The sequence below is a fragment of the Anopheles marshallii genome, chromosome 2 (genome assembly GCF_943734725.1).
Source record: "Anopheles marshallii chromosome 2, idAnoMarsDA_429_01, whole genome shotgun sequence".
NCBI classification, from domain to species: domain Eukaryota; kingdom Metazoa; phylum Arthropoda; class Insecta; order Diptera; family Culicidae; genus Anopheles; species Anopheles marshallii.
Window position 1 is genome coordinate 22,018,497 of NC_071326.1, and position 23,272 is coordinate 22,041,768.

General features: G+C 40.9%; 1 protein-coding gene across 3 annotated transcripts; it reads left to right on the plus strand.

Annotated features, from left to right (window-relative positions):
- The first annotated feature begins 3,442 nt into the window (after positions 1–3,442).
- LOC128708411 (neuronal acetylcholine receptor subunit alpha-7) lies at positions 3,443–13,808 on the plus strand. 3 transcript variants are annotated; one of them, XM_053803388.1, is made up of 14 exons: positions 3,443–3,491; positions 3,587–3,726; positions 4,047–4,091; positions 5,577–5,621; positions 7,164–7,273; positions 7,369–7,549; positions 7,619–7,694; positions 8,248–8,442; positions 8,893–8,979; positions 12,966–13,075; positions 13,151–13,374; positions 13,410–13,412; positions 13,467–13,637; positions 13,724–13,808. In XM_053803388.1, the coding sequence occupies exons 1-14, from the start codon at positions 3,443–3,445 to the stop codon at positions 13,806–13,808; spliced, it is 1,521 nt and encodes a 506-aa protein (XP_053659363.1). The 3 variants fall into 3 exon arrangements, with proteins under 3 accessions (XP_053659363.1, XP_053659365.1, XP_053659364.1); XM_053803390.1 differs by lacking the exon at positions 5,577–5,621; XM_053803389.1 differs by lacking the exon at positions 4,047–4,091.
- The last annotated feature ends 9,464 nt before the right edge of the window (positions 13,809–23,272 follow it).

The following is a 23,272-nucleotide window of genomic DNA, read 5'->3' on the forward strand; positions in this document are numbered from 1 at the left end:
AGGTTCAAGTGGTGTGGAACCGAGTGAAGGTTGTGAGTGAGAGTGGTGATTGGAAAAGGAGGAAGCTACATAAAACGGTGCACTTAACACGACGGGTGCCATCAACATTAACATCAAGGGTGCCAAAAAGGTGAAAATTTTGCACACAAAGTGTGCAATAAAGGCACACGCGTTTTCCCCCAAACTCCGACGACAACGTGGAAGAAAAGCTCCCGTTCGATTGCTCATATATGCTTTCCTGCTGGACCTTCGGGTACACCAAATATCTGCCTATCACTTTCTGCACTAGGACATCTAGAAGCCCAGCGACAAGGAAGCGTATCCAGCAAACATGTACGTGTGTAGTAACTTAGCTTTCGATTTTGTTCTTACCAGCCTTCTTTATACTAAGCTTGCTAAATGGGAAAATTAAATATTGATTTAAAAAAACAGTAGGCCTAGCTACAAAGCTTCAGCAGCAGTTTCCGCAACCGTGGAAAAGTGAAACGGTTGATAAAAATCTATACTTTGTTCCTATTATCTTTTCTCTTCCCTTTTTTCTGTTGTTTGCAAAAAAAGCTAGCTACACTGTTGATACACATCTAGATGTATGTCGTGCGCGCGCGCTGACGAACGTACCGAAATCATCTTGGGAAAGCTTTTTGGTCTTCGAAACAGTGTTTCAAAGTATATTGTGTCTCCCCCCAGTGCGTGCCCAACGTCGAGCAAATAGTGCCATTTAATAGCTAATAGGTAGTGAGCAGCAGTATAGTATTAGTGTGGTATATGACCCTATTCGATGGGCACAGGTGACGGTTAGTACAGCTTCCAATAAAATCGAACAATCCGTACGTTGCTCCCTCTGACTTTAAGGTGGGGGGAGGGTATTCGCACTACCCTGGAACTACTGCTGTCTGACGGCACTCGCGCGACTGGAGCCCTTTTGGCTGGTTGTCTTTGGCCGCGTGCCAAATGGAGCGATGAAAGTGCGCTCCGAATAGGTAGGCCACGAAAATTGGACATATCGATTTGGTGTGGTCGAAGAATTCGTTGCCCCAATGCTTGAATGAATGCTTTTTGTGGTTTCTGACCTTTCCTGATTGATTTTCAAGTTCATTTTACGTGTTTGTAGTAGCGTTAGATATGGTGGTGGAGTACAATTGGGCAAGTTTTTCTATCAAGTCCGGGGGAGCTTAAAGATGTAAGATCAAAGTAGTGTGTCCAGCGTGTGAGTTTTTTTTTTGTTTAAAAAGAAGGAACAATGTGTACCATCGTTCCAGGTTAACCCAGTTACAAAGCTCAAGGACAATGATTTTGTGCGCCAGGTGTCCAAACTGTTGGTTGTGTGCGCGTGTGTGAGGTTGTGCGTTTTGTGCGCTTGTGGCGCAAGTGAGTGCAAGGACAGGTCGGTTAGATATGCTGCTGCTGATGCTGTACTACCACACCACACACCACAACACCGTCCACGGCAAAACGTGCAATCCTTGTGCCAAAATGGCAAAAATTCAAAACTCTCCCAACAGTGGTCTTCTCCTGCCGAACGGTAACAATACAGCATCGCTCAGCTCTCAGCTCCAACTCTTTGTTCTCTCGCAGAATCAGTGAAAGTTGGGCACGCGAGCACACGGGTAGGGCGGAACGCGGAAGAAGGAAAAACCCCGTAAGGGAAGCATGGCGCGCGGTACGGATCGAAGCAGGTTGTGCTCGTAGCAATAGCAACAGAGCAGCAAAATCGAACAGAGCAAGCAGTTACATCTTCATCGATTATCAACTTGGTAGGCGGGGAATGGTACCGTGGAACTTCTGCTGTACGTGGTAACCATCAAGAACGGGCTTCGGAAGACAAAGTTTTTCTTTGCGGCCCTTCGGCACCATCCGCGTGTGTGTGTGTGTGTGTGCGAATTCTGTCCTATTAGATTGTGTGTGTGTGTGTGTGTGTGTGCTACAGCAGGATATAATTTCCACAATTTTCTCTGCTCCCCAGAAGCAGGGGGAATAGTGAATGTGGTGGTAGAGCCTTGTAAATCACATGCTCTCGAGGCGAAGAATGTGCTCCTAACTGTCCGGAAGACCTATCTCGAGACGCGTGGTCGGTGCTCTGGTGGCATTCGTTGGTTTGGTTGGTAAGGTTAGGCACAGCAGGTGAATGAATGAATGAATGAAATTTTCAAAACTAGGACACCGTTCGAAACCAGCCAGGCAGTGGAAGGTTGGCACACGACCGCGGTACGGTGCGCGCGCGTTCCACTTGCTTCCAGCGTGAGAGCGAAGGCACCAGAGTGTGTAACGCTGTGACGACATGCATTAAGAAATACTGGCAGAGGTAGCACGTTTTGTTAGACCGAAGGTGCAAGTGATCGCAAATGGCATACATTTTCTGCTTTGATAAAATATGCATCACCATCGTAAAAGAGCGCCCAACAATTTAGTGCCCATTAAATCGAAGTTTGAAAAAGGGATATCATCTTTACATTCATATTTCATAAACTTGCGAGTTAAGATTAGTTTCAAAACTGATACACGGCGCCAACACATCACACATAAGCTGTGTATCTTCGGGTTGGTAGGGACGTTGGGCTTTTTGGGACGGTAATTTACGGCTGGTTTCCCTTGCGTGCCAAGTGTATATGGAACCTGTTAACGAGCATATATTAATGGAGAAAAAAAAATCCAACCGAAAATTGCAAAAAATAATAATATTTCCTTTAAACTTTTTTTTTTATTTTCTTTGCAGCACAAGCAATAGAAACCTCTGTCAAGGTGGACTGGCGATGTACGGTAACCGTAACGTACCTAGCAACCTAAGCAGTCGGAAATTAAGCTAAGCCACTTATGAAAGCAATTTGGATTCACTGCACGCCCGGGTCCCACGAAAATACACATGCGGGATAACTCACATTAGCAGTCCAACAACGCAATACATAAGTCACCGCCAAAACGTTAAATGTCGCCATTTGGGTTAACTACGACAACATACAGCAACGCCCACGCCTAGTACTGCCATGCACAACGGATTGGAATTGGACACTGGATTTATCGTATCTAACGGTGGAATTGAATGCAATCCCATTATCTTTGCGAGCCCTGCACCAAAAGTTAATGGTGTTGTCCCAAACGCATTACCGGTCCTGCTACATAACTGGTGCGACATGAATTGAACCTTTGAAATCTACTTTGATGGCAACACATTACGGTAACGAGTAGCGACCGAATCACCGGAAATACTTAGTTGCATTAGATGCACATTGCATCGCGGTGCGGAACGGAACTGACAGACGACCCGTACTGAGACGTGTTAAGCAGGACGATACGGAACTTAATCTTCGAGCACCACACCACCCGGGCCTCGTCTACCTTGCTGTTGTTCACTTCCGATGAAGTACATTAAAAACGCGTGAAATGTGTAATCGCTTAGTGTGGCGAACAGTTTCGAGTGGCGTTGCGTTCAACGATGTATTTTGTTATGGATTTGTATCTCATCGTTTTGTGTCTGCTAGTCATCTACATTAAGGGTAAGCAGAGGCTTTTGGAACTAACCCAGCCCGTACTAATAAACTCTGGTTGTTCACCGTGCTCTGGGACACCTTGTTCCCGCTGCCCCCTGCAGATAGTCTTCAAGGACCGCACGAGAAACGACTGTTGAACAATCTATTGGCAACGTACAACACGCTTGAACGCCCGGTCGCCAACGAGTCCGATCCGCTGGAAGTAAAGTTCGGGCTGACGCTGCAGCAAATAATCGATGTTGTGAGTATTTCTGGTTCCTGACGTTGGTCGCTGGTCTATTGTAGTGGTGGTCGCCTGGTTTCCGATTGCCGGTTTCCATTTTATTTCCGATTTTGGGTTTTGTTTTTTGGGTTTCGGTTCTGTTATAATTTTCTTGTTTGTGTTTGAATCTTCCGTCCCCCGCACACTCGGTTCCACACGTCCACACGTACGAAAAACCGAGGTGCCACCCGGGTTGTGGTGTTTTGTTTTGTTTAGAAATACTTCATTCCGGGCTGTGTGCTCCCGTTACCGTATTGTTGTGCATTATAATCAAGTCACCCCTATTGAAACTATTCTAGGACGAAAAAAATCAGATACTTACTACCAACGCTTGGTTGAATCTGGTAAGTGGCATGTACCCGACGCAGCGACACGCACTTCGCAGCATATCTTCTGTGCCAGGTTTTCGGATTATAAGAACATTTTGTACCGGGATGATGAAGCCTATATTTATGAACAATTACGCTACTCACCTGACGCCGCGAGCCACGAAAGGATGATTTCTTACCGTGCTTTTCCAAACTTTTATATAAACTTTTTTCCATTTTCGGACTGTCTCTGGTGTTATCAGTTTAATATGACTTTCTTTTTTTTTAATTATTAGCTCGTCCTAGAGCGAGATCTCAATATCTCAAGAATAGGACGCTTAATGTCTAACTCTTAAAGAGGACTGGTGCTTTCTATCGATCTATCTCTTATCACACACTGATACCACTCACAACAGCTATACTGCTATACCGTCTCTAAATATCAACCACACTAAACCAACACGGAAGAAATCATCTTTTCAGCTCGATCGAACCAACAATCAAGGGTGGTTTACTACAAATGCGAAACTAAATTTGCCCAATGCATTTTGCTATGAAATAATTGTCGTGTCTTTTCTGGACCTATTTCACTCGCTGTGTATACTTATGTAATATGTGGATTAAATCAACTAAAGCTAAATCAAGCAAAATGTAGATGCGCCTTAAAAAAATCCACCAGATTGGAGAACCGGGCAGCCCAAGTGCTCGATACTCCGCGTGCGCTGGGTAAAAAAAAGGTCGTAACCGTTAACAAAACGTTTCATTAAACTTACTAAAACTAAAGCGAAAAATGCGTATGCGTAGCAGATGCAGGCTGGCTGCATTTAAATAAACATCCAAATTTAAAGCTCGCCCTAATAATATAACCGAATACTAAAGCTAACTTTAAAACATCATCTGAAAGTTTGTAATTCCAAGATTTGCCTAGAATACGGCATCTGTTTATGTCGCTTTTAAATGGGTACATGTCATAATTATAGATTATCGTTTGTAATATAAACTTATAATTCAGTTTCCTTTAAACCGAAAAACGATTATTTGCGCTACTTTTATCCATTATTTCATTCATATTACCAAACTAAATAGAGTATTGATTGCATGTTTTCTAAAATTGAATCAAACATTGTCTGTGTCGAAACGAAATTGTGAGCCAGACGTTTATTTCACACGTGTTTTTACTGGTGTTTAGCGTCCCTAGATAATTGATTAGGAATTATTTCTATTTCTGCGTGTGTACTCCCACTTCATATTTTGGTATATCGTTTTTTTTCTATGTTCTTCTTTTGGGTTTCCAATCTACCACACGTCGCCAAATTACACAAACCCGAACGTTTTGGCAAACGTTACTGCAGCGTTCAGTTATGCTAGTTTTCTCTACCAGTCATTCATACCTTTTCTCTATCACGTGTTATTTTTATGAAAACTTCGAACTCTGATTGCACCGGCGGTTATCAGTTTCTTATGCAATAGAATTGTTTCTTTTGATTTAATCCTTTCATTTCTGCAAATTGATGATTGTAGGACGAGAAGAATCAACTTTTAATAACGAACATATGGCTGTCGTTGGTAAGTTACACGTCTTCACGGTAAAGTTTGCATGCTTTTAAACAGACATCTGACTAACAAAACCACTCACAAACAACTCTACTTTAACTGCCCACGTACATATTAGAACTCTTGATGCTTAGGTCTGTTGGATGCATTGAGTTTTTTTCGATACAAACGTTATTTACCGATATATTGAACGCGTATTTTGGCTCCAGTTTGTATGAACTTTCAAACACAACAGCTTCTTAGGTACTGCATAGCTGCAACCTTCTGTCTCCCTTAGAGCCTATATATATACGATTGATTACTTCTATCTAGCCTAGCGGTTTAAGTGTAACTGGTCGGAAACATGTACAGACAATTCTCACACAATTTGTTTTGCCCTTCGTTAATCTTACCAACAGTTCGGTACAGCTATTTATAGCAAAACAAAGTATATACTTTTGTAGTTTAATATTTCGATTGTTGCAAAACGAACATCTCTGTCGTTTATCATGAGAGTTCCATGTAGTTCCATCTTGTTAAGATGAGAATATTGAGTTAATTTCCTTGTTTGGCCATGCAAACGTACAATTTGTCTTAAACATAGTCAACTATCTCTGTGCCCAATATCAAACTCAACCGTGGCAAGTTGTTTAATTTGCTAAGGAATTTTGGAAACTTATCTGTGTATATCAATGCTTTAAGCTATGAAATATGTTATTGCAGTTCATTTGGCTAACAAATTGTCCAAACGATAGGTTCACCTTGGCGAAGAAGCGAAACTGATTCACCGTGTACAGCGCTGAACGCTCGAACTGTAAGCTTTGTACTTAAGGAACCGAAGAATTTTGTGAGTCGACATCGTAGCAATTAAATCCTTACTTATAACAGTAAACAATGATAGTAAAACAATAAAATTTAACTTAAATATCCTAAATATTCCTTTAAAAACCGTGTAGTTGAGAAGTGTACTAAACAGTGAAACAACGCAAAGCTAAAGTGTTTTACAATCGTAATAATAATATTACCTGTGTAATTGAACTAAACAAATTTTACAATTGAATTTTTGCATGAGCTGCCTTAGAGTGAGTCGTATCCAAACATGTGAATGCTTTTCATTTCTCTCTGTAGTTAGGTTAATTTTGCCTGGGTTTCTATTCTTATCTTCTCAACACTTTAACGCAAAGTAGAGCGCCTGTCATGGCTTTTGGTAAAGTCGTATCTGCGTCATTAGTCTTGCTGCTGCACTGTCGAATGAGAATGGCTTTCTTATTGCAACCCGTTGCGCCGAACATAAACCCTCGCTAAATGTGTTTGATCACAGTTGGTACAAACGATCCATTTAGTGATTGCATGCATGCAAAACTCCTACGGATAATACTAAAATGCTACCTATGCCGCTTACTCGTAAATGTTCATAAATATGGTTATCGCAATGGCTTCATATCATACGTAGAAAAACAATAGTTACACAAACAATCTCATTGGAGATGTCTCCCGGTCGATGGCACGTGCCAGCAGTTGTGCCCGGAAGCCAAAATAGAACTGAATCAATTTTTGGGGGGACTTCATTTATAGGAATGGAACGATTACAACTTGCGCTGGAACGATTCCGAATACGGCGGTGTGAGGGATTTGAGAATTACCCCGAACAAGCTCTGGAAACCGGACGTGTTGATGTACAACAGGTAGGGAAACAAGTCATGGGCCTACGAAGATGTGGCCAAAATGTTTTTTTGAGGATACGCCATAGCTAAACCATCCAACTGTCTGCAACTTACAGTGCTGATGAAGGATTCGACGGAACATATCATACGAACATAGTTGTGAAAAACAATGGAAGCTGTTTATATGTTCCTCCCGGTATTTTTAAGAGCACGTGCAAAATCGATATCACGTGGTTTCCGTTTGATGATCAGCACTGCGAGATGAAGTTCGGTAGTTGGACATACGATGGCAATCAGGTAATTGGGCGGACTTTGTCAAAACGCTGTGGTACGGCTGAAGCTAACGATATGTTTGTTTCTTTATAGTTGGATCTCGTACTCAACTCGGACGATGGAGGCGATCTTTCGGATTTCATTACGAACGGCGAATGGTATCTCATAGGTATGCAAACATTTCCCTCCCAAAGCCTTAATTTTAAATTTCGTCTAATAATGGGTGAATTGCTCATTTTGTCTAAGTCGATCCGACTTCCAACTTCGGAATGCTACGAAATCGACTCCGTATCAACTTTTTCTATCTTCAAAGACTTCAAATATTATGAAAGATGGCAAATCCACTGACAATTATCCATAATGTATCTAAGATATCTGATATATCTTAGTTATTGATGAAGAATCGGATTAGTCTAGAATAATCAGTAGCATCGGTGTTTCCCGTGGAACTCCGAAATTTCCTCGAGGTCGGCGAATTAGGCTTTTTTAGTGGCGGAGTCGGAGCGGATCTCTGAATCAATTCCAGAACTGCCATCACTAGAGTCCGTATTAATTTCTACGAGCTTTATTGTTCCATCTGGAGCTCTTAAATTGAGGAGTTGAATTTAGGGTTTTGATTGCAATTTCATTCTGGAGCTCCCATTATTCGATCCGTTCTCATTTATGTGCGATTCCAAATCGTTAGTAATCTGAAATCCCCAACATACTATTCTACTTCACAGGAATGCCCGGAAAGAAAAATACAATAACATATCAGTGTTGCCCGGAGCCGTACGTGGACATTACGTTCACCATACAGATACGGCGGCGGACACTTTACTACTTCTTCAATTTGATAGTTCCATGCGTGTTAATTTCTTCGATGGCCCTGCTCGGATTTACGCTTCCTCCAGATTCGGGTGAAAAGTTGACGCTAGGTAAGTACGCAACAACGCAAGGATATTACTATTTCCGTACTAATGAACAGAGAAAGATTTGCTACTGGCGCAGCCAATAGACCACCATTGCATATTTGTTCCAATCGTGTTACCGTCGTTTTTCATCGACACAAGGCCAATAGGCTGGATACATATACGCATATTAGCTTTGCGCATCATTTACGACTCCGTAGAACGATCAATCGATTCATCCCCCTGTACGGTTGAACTATATTACGGCATCAAAATGAAGTTTTGTGTACATTTGTGACACATCACATCAAAACCCCAAAACCTTCATTCTCATTGTGGAAAACAAAAAAAAGGTTCTTCGTGGTGTGACAACGTTCTAGCTGTATTATTTGTACCACATCCACCGTCGGTTTTTGTGTTGGATGACATAAAGCGCGGGTATCATGCAAAAACTAAACCGCTTAACTTTCATTTCAGGTGTAACTATACTGCTATCGCTCACTGTATTCCTTAATTTAGTTGCGGAGACGTTACCTCAAGTATCCGATGCAATTCCGTTACTAGGTTAGATGAACCAAATGTTAGGAATTTTGTGATGGTTTTTGTTTTCCTTTACTTTTCAACTTCAAAATTTTTCGATGAATGATCTTAGCTGTTGTCCCGATAACTGTGTAATTGTGTGTGAATGCTTGGCTTTGTCAATTTTGTTTCGATATCGGTTTGTCGATCGCAGTTTCGTTCATTGTGTTTGTTTGTCGCGCGGGTGATGCAGAGATTCACGAAGCAATTAATTTTTTTTCACCGATTTTAAGATACTAACGGGAGGTAACGAAACGAAACCGTCGAAAAGGAAACAGAAAAGCTTTATTCACAAACTCCTCTTGTATCACTGGTCTGTGACTATGGAAGATGCGATAAAATGCATTTATTTACGAAATATTATTTTGATGACGCATGGTCCTCCGGTGAAGAAAACATCTCACACGTATTGCTTTTCTTTTCTGGTACAATTCAAAACGATGGACAACTTAGCTGAAACATTTCCTTAATGTCATTTGAAGCTTAGCATTCTAAAGCATGCTCTCTCTCTCTCTCTCTCTACCGCATTTTCATACTTCTTCCTGGCAGGCACTCCTCACATGGTTCTGATATTCTATGTTTTCCTTTGCTCTATTAAATGCTCTAGCAAATTTTCATCGCATTGCGCATTACAAATTAGTTTCTTCTTGAAAATTTTTATACCTCAATATAATTTCCCGAACTCTGGATCTCCTGTAAACAAATGGATCGCATGCATTAGATACATGACGTTCATAATGTATTTCTTCGTACTCTTCGGTTGGCATTAGATGGTCTTTTTTCCCCTATGTGCATCTTGATCATCTTTTGTGGCTGTTTTTGTTCAGTTTGTCGTAAAGAGTTTTTTGGTTGGTGTCTTTCAATTCTATACTACTGTTTTTGTTTTGTGTTTTACTTGCAGAAAACATTAGACTGTTTGTTTACATCAATTAAAAAACCTACATTCGGACGCAACATACCATCTATCTGTTAACACACTCGACTGACTGTTGTTTCAATGGCGCTAGCTCTATAGAATGTGCTCTAACTCTATCCTACCAGCGGAATGCATAACATTCGTCAAATAGACAACAAGTGTTGCCTGAATGAATTGGAAACTATTTAACAAACCACACGTAGGACAGAAACATTTGCTTCTTTCCGTTGACTTTGTGTAGATGCACTACTGCTAGATTGCTTTATAAACTATTCTTTCTTATTCAAATGACATTTTGCAAAAAAAAAGAAAATATGAAAGAATTCATGCAAACTATAAGGCAATGTACAACGGTTAATGGGGTTTGAGCGCCGTGCAGTAATATAAAAACGTTCGTTCGATGGCGCACTGCTGTTAACAGATCGCCCGGTTTTTCCTCCAAATTTTCCACCCCAAAAACCTGGGTACCTCGCACATCGAGCCTCGCGCGTACTGAGGTGAATTGTCCGATGTGTGAAAGATGCAATTCTTCAGTTTGTTCTCGTCGCGTTCATTGTCTGTCCAGGTGGCTCTGTCTCTCAGTGCGCTCGTTCCCCCATCCCAATCAATTCGATGCAGCTCGCCGAAACAACCAACTGTGCTGGTTGTTGCGGTGCGTTTCGACAATATCGGTGGTTAGCGGTGAATGAATGAGTTCTTGCGCGTATTCGGACGCCCCTGTCAATGATTTTGATGATGTTTTTCTTGTTATTTTTTACAGGACTTACTATACTGGTATCTCAAACTGTGTTTTCATTGTTAGTGGGACATGTTATTACGAAAACGAGCGAAGCAGTCCCTTTGCTAGGTATAGCCTGAACGATTTGTAGTACCAAAACTATTTGCCAAAAAAAAAACAACAACAAAAGTATTCAATGTAAACCGGATCGAATAACACAATCCATGTTAACAGATCGCATTTTAAAACCGAGAAAGTGAATGAAACCCGCATTCATTCCGCTAACCGGCTAAGTGCAAGTAAATGAAGTTCGACTTAAACTAAGTAACGGTCGTATTATGTACACATATATTATCAACAAACTAAACGAATAATGCTAATCCGTAAACTGTAGTTCGAGGTACCTACATAACTATTATTCAAAAACTCACGGCGTACAGCATTGCAATGCAGCAATCTACCAAACGCAAACCCTATTAAACTATGAACTACTAACAACCACAAAAAAATCTCAAACCAATACCCTGTATCCTCTTCTATACTGTTCCACTCACATATTCCCTTCCCAAAAAAAACCCTTTTTTTAACCCACTTTTCATCCACAACCCTCTATAAGAGTGTCCTCCGTTTGTTTTGGCGGGTGGAATAAGATGTACCAATTACTTTGCATGGTTTGTTTATTTGCTTTTCTGCTCACCGTTCCGTTCCGTTGCAGTTTGAACGTAATTCTAGCCGTTATGTTTTGTTTTTTTTGTTGTTTTTCCTAATTTTCTCCGACGTTAAACGCAAAAGCAAATCGCACAGTTGTTCCATAAAAACGTGGCTCCAATGTACTCCGAATAGCTTAATCAATTGTATGAGCGCGAGCATAAATCACACCCTGTTTCCGTTCCCGGTTGTTCGCATCACATTGATTGCATTACTGAAGCATAGTTATATAGGGTTTTACGAATGTGTTGAACGTTATCCACCTGTTTCACCCGGTACCGGGTGTGACTACTCATTGCCAGCGCCTGTTTTTGCACCAGTTCACGTGCCTTTTGTTTTACGCAATGCGGTTTGGCCAAACAATGGTTCATTTCGGAATCGTGTCTGCCATATTTGCCCATATGGTGCGAGTTGAAAGTTTTCCCCGCAAGACGCAAGATGTCCCGGTTTTATGTCCCTTCCTCCCCACCGTTAACGGTTACACGTGCAACACCTTCCGTCTTGTTCGATATTTTGAATGTTGTAATCCCTTATACTCACACCACTGTTAAGCTTGGCAACTTTGGTTTCGTTCTTTTCGGTTGCACCGGTGTTGTGTGTTGAAACTGTTCGTCTGTGATGAATGCATCTTGTTAGCAAATCCACTACCATATACTCTTGCTATCAGGATCTCGCCATTACTGTGACATTTTAGGTTGTAAATTCGAAACCCCATTTTTGGTTTAGTTTTTGAATGCTATGCTTTGCGCAATCGCGATATGCTACCCGTGCTTTCACTTAGTTATGGTTTATGGCGCTTTTTATTTTATTGGCTTTCGTCGTGTAGGCCCTGACACTGACATTGCATGTAGCGAAGGATATGGATCCTTTCCGGTTTACCTTAAAAAGAAGGATAATCTGCTGCTCGGAAAATGTCGATACAAAACGATATCCATCGTAAAGGAGTCATCCCGTACGTGTCCCGCTAATGATGAAAACACAAAACCTGTGATTAATAACATGACAATGTACCGCATATAGTTGTGATGAAAATGTTCTTAAAGTACATTAAGTAATAGGCGACCCCCAGTGTGTGCGTTGTGGTATCTGTATGAGTGATTTGGCAAAGCGGAACTCCACGTTGCGCTGCAGTAAATTCCATAATGCCCGTTAATGCTAGTACGATTGCAGCAGCCAACCGTTTCTTTACAACTTTTGTTTTCCGACCATTTGAAAAAAAAACATAAACCATATTCTCTGGAGCTACATCAGCCATGCAGTTTGCCGTTGAATAGTTGAATATTACAGCAGAACACGTTTTGTACCATTCACGGCCGCCATTCCATTCGAAGTTGCATGCATATTCTCGAATCTATCAACGACACTACTGAATTTTATATACTAGTCATACTAGTTTTTGCATGTTTCCAGCATGTGTGTCGATTTATTCTTTTGTTTCTCATTTCGTTTTGAATTCTGCATTGTTGTGTCGTGCAGGTTGGGTTTGGCTTTTCATTTTGGAATGATTGTTTTAGTTAAATCTAGACTGTTTCTACCATATGTCTTTCCATTCTTCTCAATGCACCTTCACTTGCCTGTACGTTTACTAATTTGGTGCCATTTCCCCCACTGCCAAATGTGATTTTACAGGAACGTACTTCAACTGCATTATGTTTATGGTAGCGTCGTCGGTCGTGCTGACGGTTGTCGTACTAAATTACCATCACCGAACGGCGGATATCCACGAGATGCCTCCATGGGTAGGTTGCAGGCGTCGTGAACTGTATGGAATGCAATATTCGCAATCATTCACAACTTTCTTGTTTGCTTTTCAGATTAAATCCGTTTTCTTGCAATGGTTACCGTGGATACTACGGATGGGTCGCCCGGGTAGAAAGATCACACGCAAAACCATTATCCTGAGCAATCGTATGAAAGAGCTCGAGCTGAAGGAAAGATCATCGAAATCGCTTCTCGCAAACGTGCTAGATATTGATGACGATTTTCGACATCCTTGTTCTGGCATCTCCGGCTCTACTACCGCAATAGGGGGCTCGGTGTAAGTAATGCTTTTTTCGCATAAGACTTTGGAAGATCGTCGTATGACCACAGCTTAACGAGCCGCATTTACGTTTCCCTTCTGGCGATTAGGTTTACGCGTCTTACAACGGTCGAGGAACAGAATGCCAGTTCCGGCTGTACGCACAAGGATTTGCACCACATACTGAAGGAATTGCAGTTCATCACAAACCGCATGAAGAAAGCGGACGAGGAAGCAGAATTGATCAGTGACTGGAAGTTCGCGGCGATGGTTGTTGACAGGTGAGATTCGGATATCCTTTTAACGCCGCACGTTTGCAGATGGTTCTAATATTGTGCTCCTTAAATTCGCTTGCTGTGCATTGCAGATTTTGCCTTTTCGTATTTACATTATTCACAATAATAGCGACGGTCACTGTGCTTCTATCGGCTCCTCATATAATAGTGCAATAAAAGCGGGAAATGGAAGCTTGAACACCGCTACTGTTTCGGTGTTTCGAGTGTGTTATGTTTCGTATAAACGAACAGGCAAAACATACCAACAACCAGTATATATATATACACACGTATAAAATATATATAAAAATATATTTTATACATATATAAGTAGCGTCGTATGAAAATAGTTACACTGCAGTGATTTCTAGCTAAAGCAAACGTTAGTGAAAGCGAAATTTTAAAAAGACGAATCCAATTACCAAAATGACGCCGAACTGCCGAAATTCTCGTACCACAAAAATTCACACTCAACAATTAAGCAGATGCCAAGCCAAACCTGAAGCATCATCGGCCCCAGAGCGGAATAAGACGCAGTAAAACGCCGTTTTCCCGATCGAGAATCGCACACCTTAGCTGGAGGGTGTGCACGATCGACGGTAATACGGAACAAGCGCCACAACATCATCGTACGAAAAGGAACCGGAGTGACTAGGGCTTGGTGCCGGTGAATGCATTTTTTTGCATTCCTTTCATCTTTCAAACACATCCATCCACACGACGGAAGCGACATGCGCGTAGGGAAACGGAATTGAACCACTGTTCCATTCCGAGGCGTGTTGCTGCCCATTTTAGTTATTCGTTTTGTAAGTTTCCGTTATGCGTGTACACCAACAGTCAATCAAACTCGATGCAATATGATAGATTGCTAGTTGGATGAGTGAAATGTGACGAATAGAGGTAAAATGTCAGCCAACAGCAAGACGCGTTTGTTTAATGCCACAATACTATGTAGCAAAAGTGCTACCCATTGCTGCCCAACTCCAACTCTCCAACAAGGCAGGGAAGCATACAATTGCAGCAATACAACAGTAAAAGAAGCAAAAGAAGAAGAAGAAGAAGAAGAAAATCACGTAGGTTCCATTTATGAAACCACATATATTCGAGGGCTAATAGTGGTCGCCGACAGAGAACTGCGAACCTGCAAAACGACTGCAATCGATGGCACACACGAACTTCGTGTTAAACAATACCACCAAAGAAGCACAATGCGCGTAATGTAACGGAACAACAGGGACAACCAAGAAGACACTTGAAGAAAATAATTGAAGAAAAGGTACTACGGAAGGAAAGAATCAAAGAGAGCAGAAATCTGGAATAAGTATATTTAATCAAGCATCTTGATTTGATACGAGAGTGACGTTTGATACTGTAGTGTTGTATTTTTGGAAATAGTATACTAAGTGTACTGCAGAAAATCGAACGACTTGATTGAAAGTACTTTTATATTGAAAACTACTCATCTATATGTAGATGGTGTAATGGTAAATTATTTTAATTGTGTTTTAAACAAATCAATACTTACAATGATAAGGCAGGCTGAGCATCATGTGTGTGAACATGTGAGAATAGACGGAAGCATTACTTTAAGTAGCTAAAAAGATACAAATCACGTATATGTTTAATATATGCGTGAGGAAATAGCGCCGTTCGTGGGCGGAGGGCAGAGAGTGAGCGTAAAGGAAGGAAGCACAAAACACACAGAAAAAGAAAATTGTCATAGCTCGAATAACTTATAACTTGCTCGGCCACGGTGCAAACGAAACTCTAAGAAAATCACGACTCTCTTATTAGAAGAAGCAAATCGAATAGGTGCAACAAATAATTATGATAAAATATATGAGCATACAGGATAGGGAGAAAAATATACATTAATACAGAGAGAGAGAAAGAGGAAGAGAAAGAGAAGGAGAGTAAGTGAGCATATGTTAGAAAATGGGTGCGAAGTATCACTCTCATCTCTGACAAAACACATTCACTTTCACTAGAGCAAGTTACGCGTGACCGTTATTCAGTAGCCAAAAAAGTAAGATTATCCCGAAGCCAGAAATCCATGCAGCTTAGTGATAGGTTTCAGCTAACGTGTAACGACAGTGTGTTTGGAGAATGTTTGCGCGCTGTCCACTATACGCAATACGCGGCGAATCGTCGAACATATGGGCGCACGTAACTTCTGTGAAACTTCTTACAAAATGGAAGTAAAACGTTAAGATGAAGAAGTGAAACAAAACCAAAAAAAGCACAGAAAGCAATGCAAATGCAGCTGAATGCACAGTATTCTAGGCCACACAGATGCTATACACGTTATTCAAATTGTCGACACTGGGGGACGTTTGTCTGGGAAAGAATTTTTACCCACCTTTGTGTTTGGCGCTATATCGTTACTATAGCATCAAGATTGTTAATGTAACCACCAGGAGGGCGGGAAAAAAAGGCGGTAAGAGTGCGTAGCCTCGATGTGTGTTAAATGATAGAGAATCTTTAGTACAGTACTAGAACAATACTTTTGTTAATCGTGCAATGAGTTTTGGGACTGTTTTGTTGATCTAGAATCTAGAATCTACTGACACACTATTATCAGTCTGTTTGGCAATAGTTTATGCTGCTTCTGGAGTTACTACTACTAAAACTTCTAATAGTACTACTATACGAATACGAGCTACCACTAGCTGCTACTGGATGACAACACAAAACACAAGAAACTATTAATACTACAGAAACTACTATTCTTAGTACCAAGCTACTACTTCTGCTACTGCTGTTACTGCTACTACTATCACTATTGCTACTGCTACTACTACTGCAAAACAATGCTACTGACGCTCTGTTCTTCCACCTTAAAGTCCTTCAAGCAGACCTGAACTTCAAGCGTACACGGTCGCCAAATGTTCCGACAGCGATAAGGTGATCGGTAGATCGAACCACGTATACTACGCACTAGTTTACAACAACGTAAGTGAGCGTCGCAATCAAAAAAAAAAAACTATCTTAGCAGCAACGGTGGAGTATTCGTGCCACCGATTCACGGTGGCAGCAGACAACTGGCGGGACAGGTCTTGGTTATCTTTACACGTAGACACGGGTACAGGTTTACTCTGATATGTTCCTTGCAAAACAACAAAACACTATTTCGTAACAGTCATTTTTCACTATTTTACGGGGGCCATATATGCCGGCAGTGTATTGCAGGTGTGACCCGGCGGAGGTGTGCACTGTCCGATACACTTGCTATCCGATTTATACTTACGCACGGACCAGAAGCCACCAATCAATCGAAGTTTGTTGGTGGGTTTTGTCATAATTTTGTACTGTAGCCATTTACTCAGTCGCGCGCACACGTTAGCTAATACTAATTCGGTCGAGTACACTGATCCTTTCATTGCTCGTTTTAGTGAGGATCTACGGACGTTAGTGATCGCCTATCGCGCACTGTGTGTGCATATGTCGGTCAGACAGATCAGCAACAGTTCAAGGGACGTTGGAGGTTTAGGGTTTTGTGTTCCACCTTACCTAGGCAGCGGTTAGTCGGTTCGCCAACAAAGTAATGCAAATCAAAAGAGATACAAAAGGGGGCCGAAGATAAGAAACGAGCAAGCAAAACTACACAGGCACAGAACACAGAATATTATATATATTACTGGATTGCATTTGTAATGAGCACAACACGTTAGGTCCCGCTGAAGGGGCTGAAACATTTCGATGAGAAATTATAGTACAGTTCTATACTTATACATGCCAAAAGAGACGAAAAAAAAACATTTATACATATATAGAGGTATATATATATATGTATATAACCAAGTTACATATAGGTGCATATATATTATATATATATATTCATTATGTATTTAATTTACGTTACTCGTGATTATGTAATATGGTGCAATGGAGTGGTTTAGTTTATATCAAATTGATAAAAAACACATCCTGTTAGAGATGCTTCAGATGGATTGAAACGGTGCAACAGAAAAAAGGTGACGTTATGCACACCCCTCTTTAGTGTTGAAAGTGTTCAAGGTCTAGCGCTAATATCTACAGCAGCTGTAGTTGATGGGTTTTGATTTACGTTGTCTGTTACTTCATGTTCTTCCTTCACATTTTTGTCACAATGCTTAGTGAATTGCCGAGAGGTTTGCACTGTTTGCCGCGCAACGTACACAGCAAGTAAATCGTGTTGAAGCTATCAGAAACCTCCATCGCAGGCCAGTGGAGGCAATTATTTACTCGAACAACAACAAGCACGGTACCACTTTTTGCAACAACATAAAAAAAACACTCACATAGTGAGTTTACTGTGTGTGAGGCTCTTAGTGCAGGCTTGCAGAGGGATTGCAGAAGCGCACCACGCACACCAACGTTATAAACCTGCACACAACAATGCACTCTCGAACAACAAATCGATCAAGCGGCACACGATCGTGGCCAAACAGCTTCTGCCCACAGATTTTGTGTTTTCGTTGTTGCGTTTACATACTGCTCTAGTGACCAATTGTTATGGGCTGCTATTTTCGATAATATAAACTACTAGGAACGCACGCAGAAATGTAGATCTGAAACTGTGCGGAGAGAGCTCGCCTCTGAGGAAGCAACCGAGGAAAGACACTTTTTGTTTTTGTTCCCGTTAAAGATTAAAGTGATGTCGTACATATTTATTGCGAAATAATGCCAACAGCCGCACATTATAATACATAATAATGCCAACAGGACGCGCAAAGAAAGCGAGCGAGCAAGTTGGACGGTACTAGTACATAGTGAGCGTGCGATTTGTGTGCAAGCTGGAAAAAGATCATGAAAGGATCTCGGAACGAGCATTGCGATCGAGAAAAGGAATGTACCGCGTGCATACACAATTGAAACAATCGTGAAAGAACAATACTATGCCCCCATTTGAAACCAAAAAACAAACAAACAACCAAAAAAAACACACATTTAAAGAAACTAAATGATGTGGCATCGAATGTCCACCGGCACGAAATTTTACCCATTGAGAGTTAATTTTTTACGTTGTTTTTTTTTAATTAGCCCCCCCTGTTAGAGGGGACCAAAACTGGGACAATTTACGTAGAATGTAAAACTACTGTTACTGTTTGTATTTTGCAAAGATGTATTTATACGAATGTCTACCTAATTGTCGCGCACCATTTTTCCCCCCTCATCGCGGTACCGTGCGGTAACCGTTAGAGTCAAAAAAGGAAGTAAACCAAACAAACGAGGAAATCAATGCCACACACAGAAAACAGACATAAAAAAAACGAAAGAAAGAAAAAAATCACATTTCGGTGGGGAAATGCGAATTTACATAGAGAAAAATAGGAAATATTTATGTACCGTTTACACGTCTTTTTCCGACACGCGTCGTTCTTTCCGTTAGGAAGAGAGTTTAGCAACAAAAAAAAAACAGGACACAGAGAAAAGGAGAGACGAGAGGGATGGAGAAATTTCGTTGATGGATATTCCGTGCTATCGTGGTGGTAGATCAGCAAACTTCAGCTACTACACAACCGTCTGCAACTACTCGTAGAAATGGTGTTTCCACATCATCCCCTGTCGAGGACAGGATGCTGATGGCACACCGGCTCCATTGCGCAAACTCTGGCGCACACACGGCAAACATTCATTTTCGAATGTGGAAAATAGCAGCACATTGGCCAAAACCACAAGCACATCCGATCGTGATGCTAGCGTACTTTCCAAGAAATAGGCACCACTGTGCACTGTGCAAACGAGGTACCGTGGGTGCAAAGGTACTGTACTCAAGTACTAAAGTCCGTACTAAGGTATAAAACTAATATCTATTAGCTAGCGGGGAAGATCTTACTAATGTAAGCAAATGCTAACCAATCGAACGCGGTTGCGTTCTACGTAGTTACACTGTCCGGCACCGGATGGGCATCGATCGATACGTGCTACATCACACAGACATCCTTTTGTGCGCGTAGCGTACCGAGTTACGATCTCTGCACGAGTGTACTTTACGGTCCGTATCCGTTTTAGGATAATACTACCAGCAGCAAAACGGTAACACTAACTTAGACGACTAGTTGCAACAAGCAGTTGCAGGTGCTGTATTCTGGAAGATCTGCCAGAGAAGGTAAACCCCTATTCCACACACAGCCATCAAACGGGAGCTCCCGGGTGCTCAATTTGCTTGCCAAAAAAACCGGGAAAAAACACACTATTGAAGCATACTGTTTCACGTACTAAACGAGAATTACCACCGACAGGAATTGAACACACACTACTACAGTGGTGTTTCGCCGGCATGAAGGATCCGGATCCGTGTATCCTGCCGGAATATAATCCAGTTTTGTTGGTGCTTTTTTACGCAAGTACAGAACAATCGGTGCTGCTACCCACATCGGAAAGGTGGCACATTTTAACCAAAACTTTGTGGCATAAGTTCCCGTGGAACAATCGGTACTGTCGTAACCGACCACCAGATGAGAGAGAGAGAGAGATAGAGAGGGTAGCAGCAAGAGGTACCAACCCATCCCAACGGTGTGATCGTCAGAACAATCTAATTTTTTTAAAAAACGAAAGTAAATTATACACATACTTCTCAGAACGATGCTTTCGTTCGTTCACTTAGTAGCAAGCATCAGAGGTGCTTCGCAGGTCAGAGTTGTACAATGGAGTTGCCGGTGCCGGCTTAATTGAAACGGGAGTGAGTACTCGCAGACTCCTGGAGCACAAATTGATCCAATGATCCAACAGCAAACGCATCAGAAAGAGTAGTTGCAGCGGATGTGAAAGGGCGACTTTGGTGATCGACAGCCACGCTAAAAAAAAAAGTAAATGAATTTCATAAATTCTTGCCAATCCACAGAATACCTGGAGTGTTAAAAAGGATCTTCGTGCATATATTTTGTTACGGGGGGTTACTTTACTGAACCTTGTGGAACACCTGATGTGAACTCGCTTGTTAGTTGATCCTCAAAAAAAAAACTCATCACATCCCTTGCCCACTCGTACCACAACCCACCAAAACGCTTCCTCATTCCTTGCCCACTGTCGCCAACTACCCCCGCCACACCATCGTTGCTTCAGTTTGTTTCAAATCAAAGGCCCCGATTGCTTTCTTCCTTGACCATACCACCAATTCTATTTTTTTTCTCCCCCAATTTCGACCAGTGAAGCAAAGAACACTGCAGGCAAACTGTATCCCGTGAGCGAATAACTTCGAGTATTTTCCAAAATTATGGAACTAAAAGCAAAGAGATATAGAAGAGGGAGATAAAAAAAATACACACACAGAAACAAGATCATCTAAATGAGTATGCCAAATGTTTTCAATGAAAATTGCATGACATCAACTAAGCAAACAAGAGAGAAAAAAATAACAAAAGAAAAGAAAAAAAAGAAAGAGTAATTTTTACTAAATATAAGCCTGAAAGTTGAGGGCCTTAATAGTTCAAAATAATTACTAAAAAAAAGTGTAAATAAGAATATTTTTAACAAACCGCAAGTTTTTACGAAATAACACACTAAAAACAAAAAAGAAGAGCGAGTCTGTTATCGGCGTGTCAAATTTAACAGACGATGTTTCGTCATATTGACGAGGTATTTAAACAAAAACTGAGATAATTTTAAGTAAACTATGCGTAACGAATGAAGTATAAATAGTTACGGTTCAAAACGTAAATTAAACAAAACCACACCAGTTAAAAACATAGCGTTTGGCAAAGCAAAACAAAAACGAAACGAAAAGTGAAACATAAATGGAACAACAACAACACACCCCCGCTAAAAACACGGATGAGAGAACAATGCAAACAAAACACACACCACACAACAACATTCCTTAAGCAAGCGAAAGTAGAGAAAAGCCGCACACCCGTTCGAATGTGAAACGGGCTGGGCTGTACTCGGGAGAAGAAGAACTTAGTTGTTCTGCGTCATAGTTGATTGTTTGATTCACTGGAGTTGTTAAAGAAGGGAAATAAAAGCAAAAGCAAGCCAAAATAGCAAACAAATAATAAGTTTCGTTTCGCAGGGGAAAAGAGATGAAAAAACACAACAAAGGACACGACTAATACAATACTCGATCGTACATACCGGAATTGATAAGTGTATGTTCCAGGGGCGCGCCTGTCGAGCAAGCAAATGGCCGGGGGCAAGAACGCGCGCATTAATCTAACCGAACGGAATCGTATGAATAGCGTCTGAGAGCGATCGACATCAGTAGGAAGGTACAGCCGGCCGAAGATCATGCACCGGTCGGATCGATCCGATACACTCCGACGGAGTGCGTAAAATTCTGTTTGTGGTCGTATCGCAAAAGGAGAACACAAGCAAAGGATCTTATAGTTTTGATGTATAAAACCGATGATTCTGATGAAACTGGCGGAACTCGAACACTGTTACACATACCTGTGTACTAAAAAATGGAAGTTTGTGTCTGCATGTGTGTGTGTGTTTGTATATATACATGTTAACGTTTTATAATAAAATATCCAAATAATAATTGCGAAAAATGCGAACTCGGTGTTAGTGTGTGCGATTTCTTTCTTTGGGCGTTATTAGGTACTCCAACTGTTCATTTTTTATGAGAAATTAAAAAGGTGACCGTCATTTTTTATTTTTATTCTATCATAAATAACTTATTTGTTCTTAGTCATTTACTTGAATTTTGTTAACTCTGTATCATGTCTGAACATTTATCGAAAACTGTACAAAAGATTTTAATTATAGTGTTTTTTTTTCTTTTTTCTGTTTGTTGTTTAGCGCAGCTTGAGCAAAGATGAAATTTGGATAAAAATACTTATCAAAGTGAAACGCAACATTCACTAGCAAATATTATTTGCAAATGTTTCAGAAACATGATATAGAGAGATAGACATGTTATCGAAATTATCAGAATTATCAGGATTTTTTTAGGATTTGTTGTTGCAGGTAAATTTTTAGTATATTTTCCTTATAACCTATTGTATTTTCATTAAAACCATAAATATATATATATATATCTGTTGCTAAACATAATGCTTTTTTGTGGCGATTTTACGCGCTGTATTAATAATCAGTAGGCGGGTTGGACATCCCTAGACGAAGCAGCGCTTGCTTCAATGTTCTGTTGACAGCTAGCAGCCACTAGAGGACGCTCCATCGTGTACCAATCTTCATCGGACATCAAAGTTTGAAGATCCTGCTTGGCCGAAACAAGCGTCATGGAAAGACAACCAATCAATCGCGAACCAAAGCGAACGATTTCGACGAATTCGAATCTCAATTTCGCATCTGAAATAAAACAAATGTCATCATCATTTCTAAATGGTAGAGTAATCTCATTCGTATAATATCAGCTTGAATTCATTTGAATGCATCATTATTCTTTATTCATAGATATGTACAGCGCCAATCTATTTTTAGTAGAGAGACAAGATGATTTTTCATTCAGAACGCGTAAATGTGTAGAGCGCTGTAGGCGAGCACAAAACGGTCATTGATGGAGTGAAGCTAACAGCATTTTGCGAACAGAAAACAGAACACATGAATGTAAAATTTAACTTAAACGAAAAAAAAAATCGCTAGAAACAACAATTCAATGCCATCACAGTACGGCCAGTTACTAGCAACAAATGAAAAGAATTGTACTCAGCGAATGGAAAGATTTTTTTGTTTAGGTTTAAAGTACAGATCAACTA